The following is a 27,909-nucleotide window of genomic DNA, read 5'->3' on the forward strand; positions in this document are numbered from 1 at the left end:
TGTATACAGAAACGTACCTGGGGTACATATCTGTAGTACCTGTGTCGACAACAACCCCTTCAGCAATATTATGCACCTGTCAGCAAAGATGCAGTAGTTCTGGGTTTATATATTAGAATTTCCACCGTTATAAATCCGAGCTGTCACATTACAAAAAAACAATTCAAAAGAAACTGAATTCCTTCTAAAACTGTGATACATCTGTGGCTATTAAAATCCCTGCACATTAGTGCTGGTATTGGCATACAACCTGCGATACGACCATCACAATTCGAACATTTTAGTCACGGCGACATATTGCCAAAGTATTGTGCACTAAAGCTGCGATACGATACGAATCCAGATATAATGGTGGCGATACGATACGTATCACAATACTGAAATCTTTAATTCTAACACCAACTATAAAGCACCTTAAGTTTAAAACAAAAACATTGTTTAAATGAAAGAAATTTTATTTGAAAAAAGTCACATTAGGAACTTTTTTAAAAACAAGTACAAAATATATAAAATATATTACTGTTATAAACAGAAAACATAGATCCAAAACACCTTTAATATCTGCATGTTGCTGGATGCAGGCATTGCAGTCACATAATAGAATGAAATTTGTGCTGATTTTAAAAACAGTATATCTTGACAGATATCGCGATTCGGCAATATTCATTAAACATCGATGTATCGTGGCGCATTTGAAGTATTGTATCGGGATATAAGACAATGTAAAAATTTGTATCGATTCATTGTATCGGCGGCCCATGGATCGATGTATCGATGAATCGTCACACCACTACTGCACATACAGTGATACAACTGAGGTATGGCTATAGAGTGTTGTTTGTCAGAGTATTAATGTTAGCTGTTACTAATCCTTATCAGCTGTTTATATCCATGATGAAGTCACATGCTTGTTACAAGATCGTGCATCCAATATTTCAGGTCCATCATTTGACTGGTGCATGGTCTGAATGTCCAAACACATATGTGCTTTTTTTACCTAACAGCATCAGTAGACAGAAACCAGTCCAGTTGGGAGGATGTCCCTGCTATTTAGATATGTTGTGAAGCAAACATTGATGCGGCTGACATACAGACATGCAGCTGAAAGGACAGCACCATCTGTTTCCATGGTTACCAGAACTGGCTGCTATTCAACATCTGTCCAGACTGTGAAAACCACAAGAGTGTCTAAGCACCTGCTGTTGAATGAATTGGAAGCAAACTCTGTAACTTCTGATCGGGACACTAAAAAAACAGAGAAACCCTTGGTTCTGTTATTTGACTGGCTGTACGCCAAGCCCAATCAACTGAGAAAGTACTCGACTTTGTATCATAATGTTGGTTTAGATGTGTTGACAGTTACAGGCAGACTGTCACACTTCCTCTGGCCACCAATGGGATACAAGCTAGCTGAAGAAATATTTAACTACCTCGTTGTGAAACGCCAAAGCAAGGACAAGTTGTTTATTCATGCCTTCTCCATCGGTGCCTTCAACTATACCATCTGTCTGACTCTAGCCGACCGCCATCCAGAGCTCTATGGCATGTTTAGAAATCAAGTTATAGGTCAGGTGTTTGATAGCATTGTCATAGGTTCATATGACAATATGACAGAAGGGATTGTCACCCTTCTTCCTAATATGGTCTTCAAGAAGGCTGTTTTCCCTCTGGTGGATATGTACTACAGAGCAACAAGCAAGAACACAAAGGACGAATATGACAGGTTAGTGGCCCTGTTTAAAGATAATCCAATTCAAGTTCCAACAATATTCTTTTATTCTGAGAACGACCCCATGTGCCATGTACCCACTATGGAGTCGATGTTGAAGAACTGGAGGGAGAATGTGCCGGAGTTCCAGGTTGAAGCCAAGAGCTGGGAGGTGTCCCAGCACACCGCACACCTGAGGCATCACCCAGAGGAGTATTTACAAGTGTGGCAAAGACTGGTGGACAAAGTTGTGTGAATAACTGATATAGGTATCTATTAGTAGTATTACTGTGTTATTCATATTATAAAAATGACATACGTTTATTGACCTCTGTTGACAGAATCATTTTGTGTGAAGAGTTCGAGTGTTTTTGTGCATGTGGGTTTGGAAAACTGTTTGGTCATTGATTTGCCATTTGCAGATCCGGGGCCAGGATGGGTCATATACATCTTCCCTTTGTGATTCTGTGTAAGACTTGGTCCCAAGCAGCCTGTGTTCTGTGTTCTTGACTTAATGGGTCGGGTGGTCAGAATCTGGGATTTGACTGATGGTGTGTCACCGTAACCTGAAGGTGGGGACTGCTGCTCATACTATCAATCACTTGTTTGGTTCCAACTCAGTTATTTACAAACTGGTCTCATGTAGCTGGGATATGGCTATGGGGTTGGGGCAGGGTGGTGGTCTTTGTTTAAAGGTTAGACAAAAAACCCAACTTGCACCAATGCAGTTTTTGTGGCAGACAACCCATTTTCAACAGTCTGGAGCAGAAAATGTTCTTTAAAGAATGTTCTTTGACATTATATTTTATAAATAAAACAGAGATCCACTGAACCCACTGTCAGAATATGAAACTGGTCTGTCCCTGGCTGTACTACAAAGGAATGGATTGTTGTTCATGATGTCCTGCCACTGACCTGTGATATTATAAAATATTGCTGACTTGCTCCCACCATATCGGTCTTTGTTAGTATGGTTATATTAATGTAATAGCCATTGTTATGAATATAAAAATAGTTGTTAACAGAATATCTCCCAAATAAAGAATCATGAAATATATATTGTTTGTAATACATTCTCATCATCAATAACAATGGATACACTTCTGTTCTGCTCAGTTTAGTAATATTACATGAGACACTTTCCTGGTTATAGAAGAGCAAGGTTGTACCCAGCTCTGTGTCACTGTAGTACACTGTTATATGTTCTCAACAGTTCAAATGTCAATATACACTTAAGAAAAAGGGTTGTCAGCATTGCTAATAAAAGATTTTCTTAGTAAATACCAAAGACAAGAATATTAACATGAGACAGGTAATTTCTCAGTGGAGCTACCTGTGCAAGGTTGAATTTACTACTGTAGAACATTGTTGCAATACTTACACTTGAACAGTACCATTTACTCTTCATCTGACTTATTATATCTACCTTCTCAGAATATCATTTATAAAGTCATACATATTTTCTTTTTGTTTAGAAAAACTACAATCTAAAGAACATGGACACAGTATGTCATCTAGCAGAAATATACAGCTTCACCAAGCTGCCAGTAACAACAGAACATTTTACAAGCTATATGTGTTTTGAGAGGATTTAGAATGCTAACAGTACATTGTCAATAAATCTGGCAGACCAGCTCCTATATAACATTTTCAATGCAGCTGCGTTGGGGACATTTTGAAAATCAGATTGAAGCCTCTAAGGCTCTTGAGCACATTCAAATTTATTCACTGGTGTGGACAAACTTGTGAATTTGAGAATGTTTGCAATGCAAGGAAGCATTCTGAGAGAATATGAAATCATGGTCAAAGTGCAGATGTCCACTGAAGCTCATCCAAATATTTATTAAATATCATCACTTTTTGAGTTTCAGCTTTCAATATTTCGTAGAGGAATACAAAGTCAAATCAAGATAAATATTTAAGACATCTTACAAACGGAACATACCTTTCGGGCCCCACTCCTATCTTCATATACACCAAATTTCATTAAATTTCAGACAAACAGGAGAGAAAATACTAGTCATTAGCTAACTTGACAGTTGAACTGAAAACTACTCTTGCTAGAGTGTTGGGACCCAGTGCCAAGTTTTGAAAGTACTAGCATATCAGCAATAGTTTGTTTAAATCCATATTGTTCGCAATAGCAGCCATATATTGACTGATGTCAATAGTTCATGAATTCGTATGTATTATGTGTAGCAGGTGTGAGGTATATACAGATATGTGTTTTAACAAACGGCAGGTTGTCCATCCATACCTGCTTGTATCATAGATTCTCGCTCAATCTATCTTCTGCAACTTCACGAGCTGTGCTGATAGACCATGGATAATTGAAAAGGGGGGTGGGGTGGGGGGAGGGAGATAAAGCACAAAGGTTTAAGATTTCGTCGTTTCTTTGTCTGGAATGGTCTTGTTTGAATGCCAGGACGTATGCTCCACGCCTCCTGTGCTGGCGTTTGGGTAAACCTACACCTAGCCCTAGTGCCATCCCAGTGGTTGTCGTGATCACTGATTACCTAACCTTGGTTTTCATGAGACAGTTTGTTTTGCCACGCTACTCAAAGGTCCTGGAATATGCACTCACAAGAGCCATTGGAGTGGATCCAGGGTTAGGTGAAGGTTTACTGAAATACCGGCCCTGAATGTATAGTCCTGGTTACATAGAGTATGGCCAGGGCTACCTTCTAAAACTGAGCGTCCTTTCACTGAGATTCGCACATCTTTTAGTGAATTATTTAAAGTGTAGCTATTTACAGGTTCAAACAAACTGATACTCCAGAGAAAGCATCTCCACTACGACTGGAACTAGGCGGGTTTAGTGTACTGGACTTCCTGGTCGGGCACAGTGTATATCTGAATGTAATGATCTGGCGCATCTGGCCCAAGAGGTGTATACGGATTCTCATCCTTGGTCTTGTCCAGCGGACCAACCTCTGTGTACACTTCTTCTTCCACCGTAGGTCTCCGGCGTTTCCTGGTAATAAAGTGAATGGTACAACTGAATTGTGTAAAACCGACAAAACCGCTGAAACACATGAGTAGTTACTTAAAATCAGGCCCCGATTTCTCGAAACAAACTTAAGTCTTAGTTTCGACTTAACTTAGAGTTTTTACTCAAATTTGAGAAAATGCATTTCCCCAAATGAACTAAAATCGATATTAAACTCAAACATAGTAGACGATTTGAGTTTGGTGGATAGATTACTTAAGTTGTTTGGGCTTTTTTATTTAAAAAATGCAGTTGAGTTAAAAATTCAGCTGTTTCAAATTATCCAACTCAGTTGAAATTTGAGTAAAAACTTAAGTTTGTTTCGAGAAATCGGGGCCTGATCTTGTACTCCAAACACGCAACCAACCCTGCGCCTCAAATATATATGAAGAAGGTGAAACTAAAATGATTGGGCCTCATTTCAGCACCTACTCGATTCTGAAAGTTTGATCTGAGCAAAGGAAAACGCCACAGAACCGTCCACCATGCGATCCTAACAAATATGTGACCTTTGGATATCGGACTTCCCTTCCGACGTGGCGATATTTGCTCTTGCAAATATAATGTAAAAAAAACTACAGACACATGTACACGCAGACAGACAGGCAGGCACACACACACACACACACACACACACACACACTATTAAAAGGGCAATTTTTATGCACCTTAAATTTTCCCCACTTTTCTTACGCCCAATGGAATCTATTGCATAATGGAGACGGGTTTTGCTCTGGCGATGATGCCAACATACACAGGGTTTGGCGTTTAGTTTTATAATGATGTGTCCTAAACTAAACTATGACAAAACGTAACATACGTACTTGACAACACACACTGCAACTCCTGCGACCACAATGGCCACAACCAGAGCTCCACCAGCAGCGATTCCAATGATCAGTCCTGAAATACGATCAGTATGATAGACAGTTTTTTTTAATCATTGCTTATCGGTGTATAACAAACATGCGCTCAGTTAAGAAAACGGTTTCAAAATTGAATTGACAAAAACATCACTATGATAACAAATTGGTTGAGTGTGTGGAGGAACATCCCTATCAATAGTTCAGTACCGCTTGTTAACAACACGTGAGCCAGTTGTTTCAAGAAGAAATTGTTTTCAATTGTCGCCTGATTTTCACCGGTGAATATTCTTCCGTAAAAGGAAAGCTATTTTGAAAGAGTTGCACATGAAAATGATCCAGGTAAAAACAGGCTATATCTCACAAGCGGACATTTGGTGTAGGAAGAAGTAATTATGATCATCTTGAATAACATCTCAAGCTGGGTGAGTGTCTATATCTTCTCACAGCAGGCTTGACACAGTGGCGACCACCTACAATATACATGTTTTTGAACAACTAACTGGGATCAGCACATGCGACCACCTACAATATACATGTACTCAACAACTGACTGGGATCAGCACATGCGACCACCTACAATATACATGTACTCAACATGTACTCAACAACTGACTGGGATCAGCACATGCGACCACCTACACTATACATGTTACTCAACAACTGACTGGGATTACCACAGGCGTCTACCTACAATATACATGTACTCAACAACTGACTGGGATTACCACAGGCGACCACCTACAATATACATGTTACTCAACAACTGACTGGCATTACCACAGGCGACCACCTACAATATACATGTTACTCAACAACTGACTGGCATTACCACAGGCGACTACCTACAATATACATGTACTCAACAACTGACTGGGATTACCACAGGCGACCACCTACAATATACATGTTACTCAACAACTGCCTGGTATCAGCGCAGGCGACCACCTACAATATACATGTTACTCAACAACTGACTGGGATTACCACAGGCGACTACCTACAATATACATGTACTCAACAACTGACAGGGATTACCACAGGCGACCACCTACAATATACATGTACTCAACAACTGCCTGGTATCAGCACAGGCGACCACCTACAATATACATGTTACTCAACAACTGACTGGGATTACCACAGGCGACTACCTACAATATACATGTACTCAGCAACTGACAGGGATTACCACAGGCGACCACCTACAATATACATAGTCCTCAACAACTGACTTGGATGAACAAAGGCGTTCACCTACAATATAGTTGTTTTTCAACAACTGCCTGGGATCAGCACAGGCGACCACCTACAATATATGTGGATTATTTAAAGGACACTTCCAGATAATGCAGATGCGTGCTCGTCATTTTGCATTGAGTTGTTCCAGGCCCTTTGAAACACTGTTGCTGGCAGTCGAACAAGTTGCCTGAAGACCATCATCCTTTAAACTGGACATAAGCTCTCCTTACATTCGATGTCTGTCGTTAGAACAAACCCGTGCTCTTGATCACGGGATTGTCTGGTGCAGACTCGATTATTTACAGACCGCCGCCATATTGCCGAGTGTGGCGTTAAACAATAAACCAACCAACCATGCGATGCCTGCTGTGAGAACGGCATGAATCTATGCAATTGCATATACAACAAGGAGTCGCGCTGTGAAATATCTAAGTGAACTAAGGGAAAGGTAAGCACTAGAAACCGACCATTTGATGTTTTGACTCTGTACTGAAGGTGCCGTGCGTCTTGGAACAAGATGTTGGAATAGGGGAATTGTGGCTGGTGGTTAAATTAAAGAAAAATGGCACAAAAATCAAAGATAACTGTTCGCCCTAAGACAATATATAATGGTCAGCTCCTATGAACTTTACCAGTTGTAAGAAAAGAAGTACCCATTGAAAGGCCCCCTTTCTGGTCAGAATCCGATTCTGAAAACAGATAACAAAGGCACATTGAGGATCTGTCTGGCCAGGTCCATAAATGAACTCAAATAAGACTAAAGCAAATTTCGGGGCAAAACGTTTATAGCTACTAACATCTGGAGAACAAATTTAACACTCGAGTTGGGCATAAAATTTACTAAACTAATGAAAGGAAACAAATATGAAGACCAAAATATATCTGAATACCTTGAATGAAGTATGCTGATACTTTCAACTGGTAAGTGCAAGTATTTGAAGTTCTTCTTATTTCCATAATGAAACACAGGTCTATATTATTTTTATAACTGTCAGTCACTTCTATCAATGCAGTAAATATGTCGCCTTCTCTCTACATTTAACGTTTGTGTTTGTTTGTAAAGAAGACGTAATTATTTAAATAAAACGTCTCATTTGAAAAAAAGATATGTACATATCCATGTAGATGTCATACGTGTCCTACTGTGTCATTGGAGACTAGTTCTAAGTCACATCCACACCGTCTTACCGACATTACACAAGTCCCCATCCCATCCGGGCTGACATCCATCCGGGCACTTGCCAGTCACGTGGTGACACGATGTTCCGGTCCGGCACTTGGAACAAGGTGATTTGCAGTTTGCACCAAAGAAGCCAGGGTCGCACTCTGCAAAGTAAAACAAGGTACCTTCGGACGAGCAAAACAGATGTTGTTTTTATGCTGAAGAAACACTAGGGTTCAGGAGAGACTGAAACATCCTGGGTAATGACTTGCTGTGGGTGTTACCGTGTACGGACTGCCATGGAATTGCTGGAATATTGCTAGAAGCAGCGTCAACCCCAACTCACTCACTACTGTGAACGGTTGTCAGTATTAGTGCCACCCGTGAAGATCCGGGTTAGAATATTGATCTTCAGGCGAGGCGACTAACGGGATCGGGTGGTCAGGCTTGCTGGCTTGGTTGACACATGTCATCGGTTCCCAATTGCACAGATCGATGCCATGCTGTTGATCACTGGATTGTCTGGTCCAGACTCGATTATTTACAGACCGTCGCCATATAGCTGGAATATTGCTGAGTGCGGCGTAAATCTAAACTCACTCACTCAGTATTAGTGCCTGTTCCCGGGGTAGTTTAGGATGTCGCAAGATACAACTAAATGTATCAGATGGTCATTCTCAGTGGTTTCGTTCTTTGGATGTCATGTTACCCAACGGGCGTTGAACGTACAATCACGGGTTTGTCTGGTCCTGAAGTGACTGTATAAAGGCCACCGTCCATGAGCTGGACTAGTACGGTGCGGTGTTAAACAACAAACAAACATTATGTAAGGATTCGACAAACTTTGACAAATATAAGCCTTCATGTGATCCCCTGACGTAAGAGTCCGATTTAGTGCATGTCTGTCAGGAGAAGTCTTACGTTTGATCTATTTAATATGATTACATTTCAATCTCCGCAAGAATATACTCGACATGTACTTACATCTTACATCTACAGTAATCAGTCAGGTAAATAGTATACCGGTTATTTAGTATATAATGTCCCAAATGACAGATTATATCGAGCAAACCGAAACATGAGTCTCATTAACCTATTCTGACAATGACCTACTTTTCAGCAGATCTGAATTTTCTCGAGTGAAAGTGAAAATAGACATCACAAACAACTATGGTTACACTGAATTCCAATTACTTGTTTCATAAGAAAATGATATTTACAAATGAATTTTAATTTTAACATTGCATTTCTATATATCATGGCGAGATTTAGGCAGCATGACCTTAACTAAGACGTCACAGACTGCCCCTGTTTGATGAGGTCGTAAAATGATTCACAATTCATCTGGCTCGCTGGTTACACCTGTTATGTGTTTTTTTCGGCTTATTCAGTGTATTTCTGTAACGCACAATGTGATTGATATAACATCACGTCCGTACCAGACCGCTAAACTTTTCTAGCGACAGAACCTCGTTTTGAGATTTCCACGATTTTCAGGTTTCTTTTGTCAGAGCTCTCTGTACGACTAAAGAAGTCACATTACCATGTTATCCCCAAAGTGGGGGCTCTCAGCACTGAGCCTGCCCAAACTCTAACATGTAAATTTATCAAGGCAAAGAAACCGTTGCCGCTTTGGAGTCTAAACAATGTTCAGTGCCTTCATGATATGATGACACACAGAGAAGACACACTTTGTATCACCACATCCTCCTTTAAACCAGATATTCCGACAAACACGAGGTATTATAATGTACTTCTCTTGAGCATGTAACATGGTGATAATGATGGTTGCAGATCTCACCCTTTACGTCTATGGTGATACCATTGGGTTGTGCCAGTCCAGACGAAACCAGAGTTGCTCTGCCTGCTCCATTGTAATCAGATGTCTCGATCTTTGGCGCGTTTCCGTTATCGACCCAGTATAGTTTCCTGAAAACGTGGATACCTCGTGCATATTTAGCAGCTTAACAATTTTCTGTAACGAACAAACACCTAACTTAGACCTGATATACACCCATGAAGTCAGCGTTACCACTCTCTGTAACAAACAGCTAGCGTTACACCTGTATACACCTGTCAGATCAGAAGCATTTGTAACACACATACACTGACATACATTTGACTTACACGTGATATACACTAGAAAACCACCTGCCATACGTTACAAGTGGTAACACACCTGAGTCACACATGACATTTACTGAACCAGCAATGTGTTTGGCATGGTCTTACTTGTTCTTGGTGTCGGCAACAATCCCTCTGGGTTTATCAAGGCTGGTGTTCACTATGACTGTCCTCTGGAAACTGTCCATCTCGATGCGGGCGACGACATCGACCCCAGCGTCCGTGTAAAACACCTGCTTGGTGTAGCTGTCCAGTGCTAGCCCCTCAGGAGATGATGCTGTACAACAGCATGTCACTTCAGTAACAACAGTCGTAAGGTAATACTTACAAGGTGAGGTGAAATTGGGTTTAACGTCGTGCTTGAGAATATTTCGCTCAAATGACGACGTTAATACTTACACAAGGATTGTAAAATTGATATTGCTTCAATATGGATTAACACCCCCCCCAAAAAAAAAAATTAAATAAAATAAATAAATTAAATTGACCTTATAGGGACAGCATTGTTTTGACATAGCATGGGGCAGCATCACGCGGCATGCTGACGCAGTATGGAATAGGATGACGCATCATGTTGCCATAGCAGCGGGAAACATCACGCGGCATGTAGACGCAATATGGAATAGGATGACGCATCATATTGCCATAGCATCGGGGAGCATCACGCGGCATGTTGACTCAGTATGGAATAGGATGACGCATCATGTTGCCATAGCATGGTTTTGCATCGCGTGTCATGTTAGCATATCTTCAGACAAACCAATATCACATCTTAAGCGTGCGTAAAATTATTTCAGAAAGGTCCATTATTTTAAAATTTGTAAAATATAAACTTTAACAAACGATGGAGGGTATAGTATTGATACTGCTGGACTTTGAATACATGGCCGAGCAACACAAAACTCCTTTAATTTTGAACATTTTGAAATAATGATATATATCTTATAACAGTTATTTAATGCAAACCCTTTTGAAACAGATACAACATTATAAGTTACGTTTACATTGAGTCACCCAAAATCAAAAACATGTAACAAGCATATTCACGTTTGTCTAAGGTGGCCACCAGTTGATCATTCTCTCCGTCGATGTCTGCTCGCCGTATTTGGTAGTTCCTGACGTCGGTCCAGTATATATGGTGGCGAGTCCTGTCGATATCTATAGCCGTGGGCCTCAGCATGTTGGCTAGATTGAGGGCGCCAGTGTCCCAGTTGTGCAGGTTGATCTTGTGGATGAAGCCGAGCTGGCCCGTCTTACCCAGGTCGGCCAGCACCACCACCAGCTCTGGAGGGTCAGCTGGTGACGTATAGACGAACAATATTGAAGGCTACTTCCAGTCATCCCCACACCCACAAAGACAAACGCAAGCACGCTCGCACACAGACTGACGAACACACATGCACGCGCGCAAATATATACATACAAACTGACAGACGAACACACACACGCAGACGCACACATAATTCTGAGAGAGAACAGTACACAGTAGTGCAGCTTGATTACTGCGACAATATCACAAGATCTGCATTACTGTCACGATAATTATTTCACAATAGATAAGCCCATGTTGGATGAAGTATACATATTCATTTTCCTTTGACGGTCCTTGGCATAATGTTTTGCCCAGTCAGATAGTTCTAAACAGGCTTAACTGCAGGTAGAAATGAGTTTTAGGACAAGTTAACCTCGATGTATTTTTTTAAAGACACATACCATACATAGGTGACAGGCACAGTTCAACCTTGTGTAACTGATCTGTTGTTCTTGGTAGTATTGGTAAAGGCCCTGTCACACCTTGACGATTTAGCCAGCGTATGCCGACGTTTTGAATACAGAAGCACGCTGGTATACGTCGTAGAAGGACGAGGTCGTTGGAAAAGTTTGTGCATGCAAGTTTGTGCCAACGTATGGCTCATACGTCCTGCATACGTTGGCCATCAATTGTAGGTAAGTTATGCCATCGTTGACACCCATAACACAGGCCCTCGTGTCTTGCGAGGATTAAGATTTTTTAAAAATATATAAAATTTGAGATGACCACCCCTAGACTTGAAATGCTTCACAGTACAATACATTATGACAAGGCCTTACACTTCTGTGCACCCTACCCGACTGCTTTGCCGATCGCTACGCTACCATCGCATGCAATCTATTAAACTTAATGTAAATATAATCATGGATGATTGGCCTATCGAGCACCACTCATGACACCTACCAATTCTTTATTGTTATTTCTGCAAGTCGATTGAAACCCTATTTTGACTCTCAACTAAACGATCTTGACACAAATGGATGACGATATATCCGCACAAAATGGGTGTGTGGTCATCTCAAAATAAAATTTTTAAATCTTTAATCTTCGCAAAGACACGAGGGCCTGTGGAGAATACCTATTATCTGTCCTTCAACATCAGCATGACCTCATCGATCTGGCTCTGTACCAGTTGCGTGCCAATAGAACCAGGAGAAAGTAGTCTAGTGCGGTTAGGATTTGATTATACGAGCGGCATCCTTTGTTATAACGTTCTATATAAGTTATCAATACCTTATGTATACATCCAACTCGTTATGAATACGCTATGTAAAGCCCAACATTGAAAAGAAACATCGATGGTTCAGCGTATACCAGCGTTTTAGATACATTTTGATACGTTGACAAACGCTGGCTAAATCGTCAAGGTGTGACAGAGCCTTTAGTACAGAAGAGGCTTCACGAATGATACTGTGTCTACAGGCTTATTATTTGAGCACAGTGGCTATAGAAAATGTACACACTTCTCTTCTCAACTCCTCACTGGCAAATTATACCAACTTTTCTACCCGCCATTTCGAAATGTTCACTTCACTGAAAGTATTGTTTCAATCAGATGTATACTCCTCACAAAAGTTAAGCAACACACATTTTTGGTCTCATTACATTTTCATTTACTGAAATTGCAAATCATGGAATGATGCAATAGAAAGGTGCAACATATGTACACACGATTAACAAGATGAAATGAAATGGTAGTGAGCAATAATAGACTCACAAATCATCAAAAGCTTGTACCCGTGAAACAGTCGTGCAAAATGTGCTGCATTGGTGGAGCAAAATGTTAACATTAAAGTTTTGGACAGTGAAGCAGTGTTCAGTAACACGTATGACCACCATGAGCACAAATGCAAGCTTCTACTCGTCTTTGCATTGACCAAATGAGCCGTTAAAGATGCTGTTCTGGAATCGTCTGCCATTCTCTCTGTAACACCTGTTCAAGTTCATCCAGAGTCTGGGGGTGAATATGGAGACCGTAAACACGACTTCCAATAATGTCCCAAGCACATTCAATGGGATTAAGATCAAGTGACCTTGCAGGCCAGTCCATACGTGTGATGTTGTTGATCTAAAGGCATTATCATCCATGGACGGGCATTATCATCCATAAAAATGAAGTTAGAACCGCTTGTTGTGCCAGAGGAATGATTACAGGTAGGTTTACACCGATCAGGGTGCATGTGTGAAGAGTGGAGCACATTCATGCCACACATCTTGCATGTTGTTTCTTAGGGTGGTTGTGTTCGGGTGATGTTGTCAATGTTATCAGATAAATCAATTTGACAGTCACTAAAGGTTATGTATTCTTTGAATATTTACCTTTCAGTAACATGTCGGCAAAACTCGCTATCGAGATTGATAAAGATATTACACTGAAAATACTTGTTGCTTAATATTTTGTGAGGAGTATATGTATCTGCAGTGATTTTGAACGATGCAGTTGTAACTATAGACGTGTACCTGGCAATTATATTGCTTTCAAGCCGTACATGTGCCATGGGTCATTACCGCTGTTAAAAACAGACTTTTCATGAGCACAAAGGACAGTAAAGCAATCTGAGAGGACCTGAGATAATAACGTCTGAAGCGTATCACATTGGGTTCTGGGCTGACTCAAAGCACATTTACACATACAGTAAACTATGGTTATAGCGAATTCAGAGGGGCTACTAATATTCATTCGGTTTACGAATTTCGACTAAAGTATACAGCTAGTCAGTAGGATTAAAAACTCAGTTCGTTATATCCGTCTGTTCGTTACTGTACATACGACTCTAACGTGTAATCATGGTACATGCTGATGTCGAGTTCCAGGCATGTTTTATACAAATTGTTTCTTGATGAAAACTTGACCCTCCACCTTCGTAAAGAATATACCGTTTTATAGAATATCAACTAGGAGCACTATTAATGCCTTTGTTCTGTTAATTTAATTGTTGCAGCCGAACTTTCATTCTAAGCCTAAGTTACAAATTGCACGTTGGAATTCGTCTTAGAAAAGATACCAATAAATTAAAAGACTTTCACAAAGGGACTCGATGAAGGCGAGACAAAAATAGTTTCAATTGTTAATAACTGAACTGAGAATAGAGAGTGCCTGACAACGGTATAAGAACCTACTGTTGCTTTACATCGGTATTAGAATCTATACTCTAACTTCGCATCATAATATAATAAAGAAGTTTTTGTCTAAAAAGTTGCCTTCTTATCATTCATCAGCTTCTATAATGCCAATCAAACGGATCATCTGTGTGGAAGTACATACATTCCGATCCTTATAAGTATTAACACGGAAAAACTAGACAAAGTTTTACCAATATTTTATAACGATATGCATTATTGAAAACTGGAAATATTACAGACTAACCGACTACGTTCCTCAATCTTACATTGATAACGAGCATCGGACTTAATCCGGGACCAGTATCTCTAAAGCTTATAGAACCAAGGTGCATTACGTTTATCTGTCTTTACGGCTGTTTGTATTCCACGTTGGTCAAATCACGTGCGTGCCACATATATCTTCGTGGCATACTCGCGACTGGCCATCGATGCTTCGGTCCAACTAAATGACATAATCTCACGTTCACAATAACAACGTTATCGTAAGTTTTATCTGTAAACGCGATTATTTGCGATAGCTAGAATATATATATATGACGGATGACAGTCACAAATCAGGGGGTGGCTGTCTAGTAAATTCACTCAGGTAAGAAACTTTATTTCCTTCTACTTTGACATACCATTGCTATTCTATGTTAACTTTCACCTATTGTAAATACCTTAACTATATGTTACCACCCTTGGCAGTACCTTCAGGTTTATGTGGAACGAGGCATCCCTTAGTATGTGTCTCATATCTTCTGTATTACAGTTTAGGATTGTTTATTTAATACTGATTGACACTACACTATTATAGAATGTATAGAGTGTGTCGGATATTTTAACTGCTGTATTACGTTGTGAATACTATATGCTGTTTTGGGACCATTACAGAATGTAGATTGTATGAACCCCCACTGGGGTGATGTGTAGTGTACTGAACTATTGTTGTGTACATTGGAATATGTGTCGCGATTAATGTTGTATGTGTCGTGTGTAACGAATCTACATGTGATGTTTATTTACTTTGATAGCTGATTGCATTGTTAACATGTTCTAATAATTAATTATAAACCATACCATTATTGATTGATTATGTAAAATCGTTCAGTGACTGCTGTGTAATAAACTCCTTGTTTATTTACTCAGGTGTTGTGTTGTGTGTGGGTTGGTATGGGCAGACCTCTTGCCAAGCGAGCTGATTCCCCAAAACTCGCGTTTTAATATAAGCAAAACAACACGTTTGGGAAATAGATATATTTTTCAACACACTGGGGATTAGTTTTGTCTCGGATTAACATTTCTTGTGTAGTTAATTCAGCATATTTATATATGCTACTGACATTAACATGAATCACGGGTACGAAATGTTCGTAGGAAGTGCACGCTCATGTACCTCAACAAACAGCATGAACTGGAAACAGGCTGGGGCTGCACAGTCTTGTGAACAGCTTTTGTCACTGCATCTGACTGGGATTATTGCTTACTGCATGGTGTCGCGAGAATTTAAAAATGACATCCATTCCATCTCATGACTAACACCAATATGAGACACCATTTACTAAGATAAAACCAAACATGTGCTAACAGAGACACGCATCATCGTGCTGTCGTTGTTTAAAACGCTATATATTACAGTGTTGTTTATTGCAGGGTTGTTTATCCATAAGAACCTATATACCGAAACGTCGCATCTTAATAAAATACAGAAGTTGTCGTCTATGAAGTACCTTCCCTTCGTACTGTTGTTTATCTCACCACAAGTGATAGCCATACATTTCCTGCATATATAATGGATGACCTTCTTGGCGTTCGACACTCATATGACTATTTGGAGAATATTTACAATGAAATGGTCATATTACCTTGTCCTGTGGCTAGCCAGGGTAAGATACCACACACAATAACCATGTACTGTAACCACATGGCTCCGGTCTGTTGCAGGGATGCATCAACACATGGCTGGGTATCTCACGTGTATCTTAACTAACAGAAAGGTCAGAACCCTGGATGAACATTTAACTTCCTTGTCGATCCCTATTGGTTTATTTCTCGATCATCTACCCGAGCAGGTCTCGCTGCGATTTGTTGTGAGCTAAACAGAGCGTTTCGTTTGTAATGTCACCCTGACTCATGCTATCCCCAGACATGGGTTTTTGGCGTGTGTGTGTATTTGCACACTTCATTTTCACCCGTTTTTCCGAGAGTTTCAATGGTCATTTAACAAACTTTCAGGACTCTGGATCCGCCTGTGGACAACTTCAGTACACGAAATCGTAGTCGTGTTGTCGTTTGAAAACTTTAAATGCAAAACTCGATTGTTTTTTCTCTTGTTTTGCTTTCTCTCTCTTTTTGGGGGGTGGGGGTGGGTGGGGTGGGGATGGGTGGAGTGTGTGGGTGGGTGTCTGGTATATTTGTTTCCGCTTTGAACAATATTTCGGTACAGTTTTTTGGGTACAACCACGAATGTAAATTTTGGGCGGAAATAGAAACCAGTCTGGGACCAGAACCTTTACACATCTAAGGGACATAACTCAGCGACTGTTTCCGGGGGAAGACTGAGGAAGCACAAAACATAGAACATGTTTTGTTCTATTTCATTGCGAACTGACATTCAAATAACCGAAATGAAAAGGGAGCGGACTGTTATCTTTATGAATATAACGTTGATCGAAGAGCAATTATGCTCAACTCTCTTATGCCCAGTTCTTATGTGAAGATCCCGTGAAGGTCCGGGTTAGAATATTGATCTTCAGTAACCCATGCTTGTTGTAAGAGGCGACTAACGGGATCGGGTGGTCAGGCTAGCTGGCTTGGTTGACACATGTCATCGGTTCCCATTTGCGCAGATCGATGCTCATGCTGTTGATCACTGGATTGTCTCAGACTCGATTATTTACAGACTGCTGCCATATAGCTGGAATATTGCAGAGTGCGGTGTAAAACTAAACTCACTCTTATGTGAAGATGAAGCACATGATACATATGATGGAGTTATGTTCAACGCCGCTCTGAACAGTTTACACCATGGGGTATCAGCTGAGTGTGGAAAGTCTGTTATAAAGAAAAAGGTGAAAAGGCAAAGCCAAACACACAGTCGAGGTACCCGGGGAACAAAGTGGATTTTGAATCACCTGATTCGAGGAGTGTGAATGCATTTAAAACAAGGCTCCTTTGACGTGTCACCTGTAGCTGTGTATATCCAGAGGAATGTGTCCATAACCGCGTACACAAGGTGCATATTCCTTAGCAATAAAATCAGTCACGCATGGAGTTACACAACCAGATATCAACCCGTTTAAATAACAGGAAGAACAGGTTCCCGTGCGACAGAGCGGACTCAGCGCTAAGGCACAGTCTCACATTATAACATTGTCGTAGGGATAGGATCGCTTTGTGGACTGACTGAGTATGGTTTTACCAATATATCGGTATGGTAATACCAATTGCTTTCAGCAATACTGCAGCAGTACTACAGCGGCGAACACCAGAATTCGGCTTCACATATTGTGCATATATGGGAAATCGAACCCGGGTCTTCGGGGTGATGAGCCGACGCTTTTACCATTGTTTCCCAGTAACCTATGTTTGACGCCCGAGACTGACTGACTAAGTTTGGCTTTATGCCGCTTTTAGCAATATTCCAGCAACATCACAGGACCATTAACGGAATGCTGTGACGATATTGTGTGAAAAGAATTGAATAGGCTCTGAAAAGCCTTTACAATAAACTGACTTTGTAATGAAGATGCATATGAAACTTGAGCTTCTAATCGTACTTTACCTTACCCATGTGTATAAGTATAAGTTATATATGACTCGTTAGTCTGTCGTACAGACCCTGAAGCAAATATATCCAAGAAAGCCCACGCAAGTCTAGAAAATGTGGCAAGTCTACATTTCCTCAGCTTCTGAAAATGAAGAAAGTCTCAGGGCTCCTTTTCATTATATTATATTTTTTTTCACTATGAACTTTTTTCAGTAAAATATGTTCATTTCAGAGACTAGTTGTTAGTCTAATGACTCGTATGTGCAGTTTAATCCACGAAGTGGTTGGTTATACTACGAGCCGCGAAATGACCGCCCCCTAAAATGTATATGTACAAAGTAAGTGACCCCTTCATGTAAAAAAAACTAATACCACCCCGAACTCCCCTCCCCATAATTTTTAAGCATAGGTTTTTGTAGGTGTTAGCATGTCAGGTACTAAATTGCTGACATGTAGATTGTTTACATATGCAAGACTAAGAGGTTGAAGTCCGGTTTCCATTTTTGATGATTTTTTTGTCACTTTAAATATTGTTGAATGAAAAGATTAATGTACATAATATGTATTTTTCAGGTTTCTACACAAACCTTTCATTGAGGGCAATGCAACATGTGCAAGACGACTACAGTGAAGCCTCGTTAATCCGGACAGTTGCGTTTCTCAGCAAATTTGTCCGGATACCGAATTGTCCGGACTACTGAATCAAGACCCAAGTTCAAGCAAGAGTTGCTTCCCTTTCTATTACAAAAACGACACGACTCTGGATAAAACAAATAAGCATTTAATGTAAAGCTTATAAAACGATGGATAGCTGGCACAACAATAAATCAGAGCAAAAAGTCTTTCATGGTTGTCTGTGTTCTTTTAACCTTTTTCATGGAATTCTTGACATCAATAATTTTGCCGAGTAACATCTCATCCCCGATTGTCTCAAAATATGTCACCAGACTTTCCAAGTATTTCTCTGCCTCTGTACAACTTGGTGGAACGGGGGGCTGGATCACTTTCCTCCTCTTCTTCTTCACAGTCGTCAGTTGGTTGGACAATGTCAATGATTGCGCTGTCCGATGAGTGGCTCGCATGTTGACTCACTGTCTTCTTCGGCGACATATTCTTCGGCGCTCACAACATCCGATGAAGGATACTCATTAAGGAGAAGTCTCAGCTCCGACAATGCAATGTCATCTTCATCCACAGAATCTGAATCACCTTCAGAAATAATGTCCACATGTCTGTAACAGTTGCTAATTGTTTGCGCACTAACTTCGTCCCAGCTAGTTTTCACAAAGAGAAGTGCCTGTCTCACAGTCAGTTTCTGGTCACGCCCCTCCTCGGCACAGGTGATGTAATGTCTCACAAGCGATCTCTGTAGTATCCGAATTATCCCTGCATCCATCGGTTGAATATGTGACGTTGTGTTTGGTGGCAAAAAAATGCAAGGTCACATTTCGCAAAGTTAGTGAAGCACACTTGTGACTTGCAGCGTTGTCGAGAAGCAAAATCACTTTAAGTCCACGTGACCGCATCTGTCTGTCAAAGTACAACAACCAATCACAAAACAGCTCACTTGTCATCCACGCCTTTGTATTGTGTCGATATCTCACATAGACTTCTGGGTTAAAATCACGTCCGAAACACCTCGGTCTTCTTGCCTTAGCGATCACAAATGGCTTTACTTTTACAGTTCCGCTTGCATTTGCACACAATGCCACAGTTATTCTGTCCTTTGACCGTTTCACACCAGGCGTGGCTTTAGTTGCTAGGGTGTAATTCGGTCCTAATCTGTAAAAAAGTCCTGTTTCATCAATGTTGAAAATAGCTTCGGCGTCGTACTCGCTTAAAACTTTCTTCAGTTCCTCCCTCCCCGCGATGACTGCAGTCTTGTCGGCACTGGCTGCTTCACCCTGGAGCACTTGCTTCGAAATCGAGTGTCGAGATTTGAACCTGGCCAGCCATCCACGAGAATACGCGAAATCCTTAATTGACAACTTGTCACCGAAGTCTTTCGCTTTCAGAATCAACATCTCGTCATTAACAGCTGCATTCTTACTGGTCATGTCATTCATCCATAAAAAGAGCGCCTCCTCCATTTTCTTATGTTTGGCGTTTCTTGCTCGAGACAGGGCCGCAGAATCTTCCGGAATGGTAAGCCATTTTTCCTTGGACTTCAGGATGTCACCGATTGTAGATTTCCCCACTGAATGTCCAAATACTTCACCAAAGTGTTTACTTAGGAAATCTAAACTTGCTTTTGGATGTTCTTCCTGTATTCAACAACAGGGTGGATGAGCAGTTGATCGCACGAACCACTGGGCCCAGAAGCAATGAAATCAGAAAGTACAACCGTGTAAACGAGCAACAAGAGGAGATGGTGAGCAACATCCTAAAACCGCGGAAAAAACGGGGTCATGAAGGTTCTGCGAGGGCGACGACCACGTGTGAGGCTGGGTCTTTGGAATTTACGGTTAATGTCAAGGTTTCAAAAACGTAATTCCCGAAATAAAGGTTGATTTGATCTTTTGCATTTCCATGTCTCTTTAAGAAGCAGATGAACAGAAGAAAGTAGTCCCCAGAGTATAACCAATATTTCGGTTGGTTATACTACACCCGTAAACAAAAGAGTTGTAGTGTAACTTTCAAATAAACGACACAATAACACATAGCTAATGATTTTATACAGCGAAACTCTGTAAATCTGGACACTAGGATCAAAGTTTCCACTTCCGAGTGTTCAGCAGCATAGATATATGAAAGAAATATTGACGACGTTTAGGCGATTCGTTAACCAGTTCGCCGTTTGTTCCCGTAAAGGATGGGTGTGTACGTGTATGACATGGCTCAGTATGGTTTTATCAATTCATTTTTGTGTGTGACCTTTTATGTAATATTTTGCGGTGTATAATTTCTTTTGAGCATTAGTTTATTTCACAGCATCCAACTAGTGTAGTGCCCGATCGTGTTTGTTTGCATAACGTATGGGGAAATCATGTTTTCCGGCATTTCCAGGAACAGAAAAAGAGATTCAGGTGAGTAGATGACAGTATGTGTTTTTTACTGTCTCAATATGGAGATATTTTGAGGAAAGAGCAATTTTGTGCAACGATGCATCATGTGGGGAATCGAACCCGGGTCATTGGCGTGACGAGAGAACGCATAACCACTAGGCTACTCCACCGCCCCCAATGATTACCGAATATGTATGTTACTTTTCTAAATCGTCTTTAAGATGTAAAGCTGGCCGTGGGTTTTCGGATGAATTTTGGTGTTGGTGTTATATTCAATAAGTCACCTAAAGTCTTCATCAGTATAAAATAAATAATATATAAGGCCGAGGTTTCCCTCTTTCATATTCGTATAATAACAATTTCAGTTTCATTTTGATTCAGTTGCTGTGATATCACAGTTATTGATCTCAAACCCAGAGAGAGGGTAACGTAACACCCATTTGTTATTCTAAGTAAATCGGGCATGTTTAACATTAGTAGGAAAGTCAATGAAATGCAGTAAATTCCCCTGAACAATTTTTTAAACTCTTACTTTACAACCCATTACAAATTTGACACACCCTTCATCTTTCTAAAGATCCAACATAACCTGTAAAGGATATTTAATCAGAAACAAAATTTAAAATATAAAGAAAATAAACGGATGTTTTATTAAATATATAATGCTAGATCACAGACATGATAATCACAGATGTACAAGTTCTCTGATAATTAAATCAGAGTAAGTGTTATTCTAAAGAACTACACTAGCATCAAATGATAGTGCAAGATTTAGACTTCTGTGGTCCTGAGGAAGGGGTTTGTGGTTTAGGGTTTTTCTGAGAGGTAGCAGCACGGGCAGGGACAGTGTGGGCATCCTCATCCGTCTTTGAGGGCTGGTGAGGAATCGCCTTGGTTCCATTGGCAGCAGTTGAGGACATCCTGATTGAAGAAGATGTGTTTCTGTCCCTTTCTGAAAAAGCCGGCATTTGTTTGTTAATTTTGCCAACCATTTCATCGAACTCCTTGCCTGTCCATTTCTCCTGTACACTTTCGTCCTTGGAGAAGTTGATGTAGAGAAGCTGTGTGAACACCATGCTCATGGGACCGGAAGGAGGCCATGTTGTCTTCTCCAGTAACAGAGGAACTATTGGCTTCTTCAGGGCATCAGCCAGACTGACCTCCCTCCTGCAGTTGGCAGACAGGGCATACTTGGTGGTTATACAGCTGAGTATGACCTTGCAGCCCCGCACCCCCCGGTCGATCTTGTCGTAGAGGGAGTCCCCACCTCCCATCTGGTGAATGTCCATCCAGCAGGTGTAGCCGAGGCTGGTGAGACGTCGGTAGAGGAGGATTATCTGCTTCTGTTTGCCCCACTGATAGGAGATGAACACGTCAGGGGACACCGCGGCAACCTACGATGTTAATAAGAAGAGTGAGTGAGTGGGTGGGTGGGTGAGTAAGTGAGTTTAGTTTTACGCCGCTTCTAGCAATATTTCAGCAATATCACGGCGGAGGACACCAGAAATAAATGGGCACAAGAAGAGTAAGCTGATACTCAATTAAAAACGCATTAAAGAATGTGGCGAATACATATTCATCCTAGGGAAAGCAAGTTACAATCAAATGGCCATTATTACTACCTCTGCTGACTCTGTAGACTTGGGTTGAGGCGTGCCTCCATTGTTACCCCGTTTTTTCTTGTCAATCTTTATATCTTCAACAAATGGAACCCACCACTTCTTGTATTCTGCAAGAAGAAAAATATTACCTTGTGTGATCTCAAGCTTTTATGTTATTCCAAAGAACAAAACATATACGTACATGAATGAAGCACAGTTTCCTACCTAATATACATTATTGACAAAGTACATGGTTGGATATTCACAAGTTTAAGATTGCAGCAAAAGCAGTCATTTCAAATATACTGAGTCAAAAAAGAAACTTCACATTCTTTCTTCAGGGCACTATAAAAGAACAAGAGATGGTAAGATGGTTAAATTGTTATCATTTCATTGCTGAGATCTGTGTGATGTACTCGATACACTGACAGTGCCATAATCAGTTCCATTAGGCTACACCGCCGTTCCAAAACATGGGTATACAGAATGTCAAGTCACAAGAATAAAAATGCGAAATGTCTCAGTTCAATATCGTGTATGGCCGCCCCGCGCATTCACCACTGCCAAACACCGTCTCCTCATCGACTGCCTGAAGCTTGTGAACACGTGGTTGGGGATTCTGCGCCTTTGCTCTTGCAAGGCAGCGCCAAGTTCCTGCAAATTCTGAGGTTGGTTCCTAAGACCACGAAGCCTTCTCCCAAGTGCATCCCAAACGTGCTCTATTGGATTAAGGTCAGGGGACCTCGATGGCCAGTCCATGACGTTGATCCCAGCGTTTTGAAGGAAATTTCGTGTCAACATCGCGGTATGCGGCCGAGCATTACCATGCTGGAACTGTAGACCTGGGCCATAAGCCGCCATGAAAGGAACGAGTTCAGGGGTGAGCACCTGGTCGCGGTAAGCAGCTGTGAGGTTTCCACGGATGACCAGAAGTCGGGAACGGTTGTTCCCACAGAAAGCACCCCACACCATGCAACTTCCGCCCCCGAATCTGTCGACTTCCTGTACACAACATTGGGCATACCGTTCATGACGTCGTCTCCAGACTCTATGCCTGCCGTCCGCGAATCTGAGGGTAAACCTGGATTCATCGCTAAAGACGACTCGATTCCAGTCTCTCTGGGTCCATCGGAGGTGACGTTGGGCCCACAGCAGACATTGACGTTGATGAAACGGCGTCAATATTGGCCCACGATATGGACGTCGAGAATGGAGATTGGCAGCCCGCAACCGATTTCGAATGGTCTGTGAGGACAGTCGACCTCTAAACATCTCAGCCCTGGTTCGTGTAGCCGGCAGAAATCTGTCACGTAGGTGACGTAAGGCGATCTGACGGTCTTCTGCTCGTGACGTCACACGTGGACGACCCGACCTTGGGCGATCAGAAGTGGTGCCAGTTTGTTGTAGACGACCTAGCAAGTCATACACAGTACGACGACTGCATCCCATTGCTCTTGCGACGTCAATAACTGATCTTCCCGCTTGCAACATGCCAACGACACGTTCACGTTGCACATTTGACAATCGTGGCATTTCAAGTACCGTTAGAACTGTGGTTTAAAAGTGTTTTTTTCAATTCTTGAGGCCAATGCAAACACGTGCATATGATGAAAACTTCGATGAGAAAATCACGTGATCGACTGCACGTGCAAAACCTGATTTGGCACTAACGTCATTTGCACGACAAGTGGATGGGTTTGAGTGGGTTTTGCAAACGTTTTTCTAGAGTCGAAAGATAGGGATCCCATTTCGGATACATAGATGTATCATCAGAGAATAATTATTCATTATTTTTCAAATTACATTTTGTGAAGTTTCTTTTTTGACTCAGTATATATTCTGCATCGACACTTCGATGTCATAAACCCATTGATTTCAGAGGATAGACTCGGCATCATTGTCACCGGGCTTCTTCAGGACATTCAGTTGACCCCGTCTGACGACTTTATAACTGTAAATACAACTCCCGCTTCAATTAGGAAATCACTCCAGATGATATGTTCAAATTGCTAATGTTCATGTTGGAATAGAAAACACGTCGGAAAGTATAGAATGCTCCCACTACTAATGTATGGTTCATTAGTGCAGCCGTGGGATTTGGGCCCACGCCAAACCGATGATCTATTACGTTCAGGGGACGCAACTCCGCACGGTTAACTTTTTGTGTACCTTTCATAACCTTAGCCTCGTCTGGCACGATGCCGTTGTAGTTGAGCTGCATCAGAAGCTCCTGGAACTTGGCTCCTGACCAGTATCTGTCATCCCCCGTCTCCTCTCCTGGGCGAGTGAAGAAGCGGATGAACAGGTACTCGCTGAAGATTGGGCCCATGGAACCAGCTGGGGGCCATGTCTGTTTCTCCATCAGGAGGGGGGATGATGGGGCGTCCCATGCTCACCGACAGATTCACCTGAAGCGAAATTTAGAAACGTGTGTATATTCTGTGCTTTCTGCATCATACTAGAGCAATACCACAAAACGTCGGCTTGTTTAAATAATTCGTGTGTGGTCCTCATTTAATCAACCCACCTCTCTGTTACAGTTGGGCGACTTGGCATATTTCTCCGTCACACAGCTGATAATCACTTTGGAGCCCCGGATTCCCTGGTCAATCTTCTCAAACAGCTTGTCTCCTCCTCCCATCTGACCAATGTCCATCCAGCATTCGTAGCCCGCCATCTCCAGGTGGCGCTTCAGCAGTTTCACCTCGTTCTGGATTCCCCACTGGTAGCTGATGAAGACGGCTGGAGGGGAGGCATACTCGAACGGCTCATCCTCGACTACCGTCTCTGTGGAGAGCAAGAGTGCACACTCAGGTCTATGCAATACGTAGTAATTGTTCGTAATCAATATTTTTGTTTAACATTTTAACTTCAGGACAGGGAATTTCAGTAATTTATTCTATCTGCAAACATCTTACAGACTGTAAAGGGAACTTTCGTGTGGCCATTGACTGACTAGTTGCAGGTTACCTGCCATCTTCATGGCATTCTCCACAATGGAGGCTGCATCCATCCGGTTCATCTCTTGTAGAGCCGTCAACACAGCATACGAGGCCTCGCTGGTTTTACGGGTTGCATACCACTCGTTCAGCAGGGCCATACAGGGGTCATGTTGCTGGGCCCAGCCTCGGATGTCAACGTTGTTGTAACCTAGGCGAGTTGACAGCAACCTCCAGTCGTGGTCCCCCTTAGGGTTGAGAAGCTTGGAGACATCTCGGGACCAGAAGGGAGCATGGCTCAGAGTCTGGAGAATGTCAAACAAACTTTATTAGCAGAATACCAAACAAGCATTGGAATGTTTTCATCAATTGTTTCACCTGTATTCATAGTCAACAATAACATGAGATTGCATACCTCTGCCGAAGATCGCTCACAGATAGGGTGTTGTTACAAGCCCTCACCTTGCCATCTATTTCTTCCACCTTAGCTACAGTTTCGTCCACCGTCTCCTCCAGAGCACCAATCTTCTTTCCCTGAGTTTTCACGTCCTTCTTCACTGTTTTTATTTCCTTCTTCTGCCTGCCGACCTCCTTTGTGACGACCTTGACATTTTTCTGAGTAACCGAGATCTTGGCGTCGAGTTCCTGTACATCCTCCTGCGTGTCTTTGATGTCATCAGATAAGGCCGCCAGGCTGAAGTATACGATCATGATACCATTTATCCCTAGCAATACTAATTTCCTGTAACTAAACATTGTGTCCAAACTAAACGTATTTTGGTGAAATGATACTAACGAAAATATGCCAACTTTAACCTTTCAAAGAGTGAGGCAAGCAACTGTAATATTGTAAATATTCAGATAAGATATCCATGATCACATCACCAATTGTGACTTTTCGTAAAAAGATCAGTCGTAGGTACCTTCGACCCTCAATCAAGTCCAACAGAGCAGTGACTCCATCTTTGGTGTATTGTATGTCCGCTCTTGCCTTCACCTTCTCCAGGGTGGCCTTGTGTTTAGTCAGAAGGTGAACATGTTTGCCGCCAACAGTCCGCATGCCGTCCAGCACACATATGAACAGCAGCTGTTCTTCTGGACGTTCCAGTATCTTCACAAAGTGTGTTATAACCGGCTCGGCATATTTCTGGAAATGTCATGGTTTTGAAAGGGATTAAAGACTTGAGGAATGTTTTCGATTACCACGATATTTTTCAAAACGGAATATGATGGTGTAAACTATTATATACTGCATTCATCACCAACGCGTCACATAACATGTTTAAGAAAAGCCCCCAAATGTAATTTGCGTATTTTTATGGTGAAACATAAGAGTTCGAATCTATTGTTGATATACCATGGGAGGTAAGAAGAGTCACCACCGGGTCCAGGTAGTGAACAAGGCAAGGTCTCAAACCATTTGGCCACCTGTCCCTCTCTATGATGCAACACAACGGAAACACAAGTTGTGTCACCATTTCCCACCTTGCCTCCTGGGTCTCGTTCCACAAAGCGATCTTAGCACTACAGGTGAGGTGAGGTGAGGTGAGGTGAAATTGGGTTTTACGTCGTGCTTGAGAATATTTCGCTCATGTGACGACGTGCATGCGTGCGTATGTGTATGTGCGGCTGCTTGTACTAGCCCAGACTGAAGCTGGTTTTATAGTGCTAGCTCACTGAGATACCATGCCGCAGTGAAGCATGAATACCCCCGCTCAGACACATTATACTGACTCCGAGCCGACCAGTCCTTGCTGTACCCATTAATGCCGAGCGCAAGACATGGACCAACAAGTACCATATTTTAACGTCTTTTGGTATGACGCGGTCGAGGATCGAACCCGCGATCTTCCGCTCTCCGGGCGGACGCTCTAACCACTACACCACGGACTTAGCACTACGACTAATGTAAATCAATGTTATGGTATGGGAATTATGATCACCTTAGGGCTAAAATCGCTTTGTGGAACGGGGTCTAGGAGGCAATGTGGGAAATGGTGCCACAACTTTACAAAGTCATTTCCTTGTGTGAGTTTCCGAATATTTGTACAATCTGATTCACCCACCTCCGATTTGAGCCCGACCTGTTTGAA

General features: G+C 41.7%; 3 protein-coding genes across 3 annotated transcripts; 1 reads left to right on the forward strand and 2 right to left on the reverse strand.

Moving 5' to 3' along the window:
- Positions 1–439: 439 nt before the first annotated feature.
- LOC124282472 (transmembrane protein 53-A-like) lies at positions 440–3,572 on the forward strand. Its single transcript, XM_046718479.1, has one exon. The coding sequence runs from the start codon at positions 1,038–1,040 to the stop codon at positions 1,962–1,964; it is 927 nt and encodes a 308-aa protein (XP_046574435.1). The 5' UTR covers positions 440–1,037; the 3' UTR covers positions 1,965–3,572.
- Positions 3,573–6,682: 3,110 nt separating this feature from the next.
- LOC124282473 (low-density lipoprotein receptor-related protein 8-like) lies at positions 6,683–16,517 on the reverse strand. Its single transcript, XM_046718480.1, has 5 exons — positions 16,368–16,517; positions 11,136–11,384; positions 10,197–10,365; positions 9,766–9,893; positions 6,683–6,714 (listed from the first exon to the last, which is right to left on the reverse strand). The coding sequence occupies exons 1-5, from the start codon at positions 16,426–16,428 to the stop codon at positions 6,698–6,700; spliced, it is 624 nt and encodes a 207-aa protein (XP_046574436.1). The 5' UTR covers positions 16,429–16,517; the 3' UTR covers positions 6,683–6,697.
- Positions 16,518–19,319: 2,802 nt separating this feature from the next.
- LOC124282518 (jerky protein homolog) lies at positions 19,320–21,820 on the reverse strand. Its single transcript, XM_046718531.1, has 3 exons — positions 21,809–21,820; positions 19,924–20,535; positions 19,320–19,637 (listed from the first exon to the last, which is right to left on the reverse strand). Exons 1-3 carry the CDS (start codon positions 21,818–21,820, stop codon positions 19,320–19,322), a joined length of 942 nt encoding a protein of 313 aa, XP_046574487.1.
- Between the last annotated feature and the right edge of the window lie 6,089 nt (positions 21,821–27,909).

This window comes from Haliotis rubra, unplaced genomic scaffold (genome assembly GCF_003918875.1).
Source record: "Haliotis rubra isolate DU_JTF1 unplaced genomic scaffold, ASM391887v1 Scf3, whole genome shotgun sequence".
NCBI classification, from domain to species: domain Eukaryota; kingdom Metazoa; phylum Mollusca; class Gastropoda; order Lepetellida; family Haliotidae; genus Haliotis; species Haliotis rubra.

What these genes read in the sequence shown, in the direction of transcription:
- LOC124282472 (XM_046718479.1), top strand. Translation starts at nt 1,038, where the DNA reads ATGTCCCTGCTATTTAGATATGTTGTGAAGCAAACATTGATGCGGCTG.
- LOC124282473 (XM_046718480.1), bottom strand. Translation starts at nt 16,428, where the DNA reads ATGTGGTTACAGTACATGGTTATTGTGTGTGGTATCTTACCCTGGCTA. An exon ending in CTGGCTAGCCACAGGACAAG is followed by an intron (nt 11,385 to 16,367) that starts GTAATATGACCA and finishes ATACGTCACCAG; the next exon opens with CTGACCCTCCAGAGCTGGTG. An exon ending in GGTGGCCACCTTAGACAAAC is followed by an intron (nt 10,366 to 11,135) that starts GTGAATATGCTT and finishes GCTGTTGTACAG; the next exon opens with CATCATCTCCTGAGGGGCTA.
- LOC124282518 (XM_046718531.1), bottom strand. An exon ending in AGCCATTTGTGATCGCTAAG is followed by an intron (nt 19,638 to 19,923) that starts GCAAGAAGACCG and finishes CGGATACTACAG; the next exon opens with AGATCGCTTGTGAGACATTA.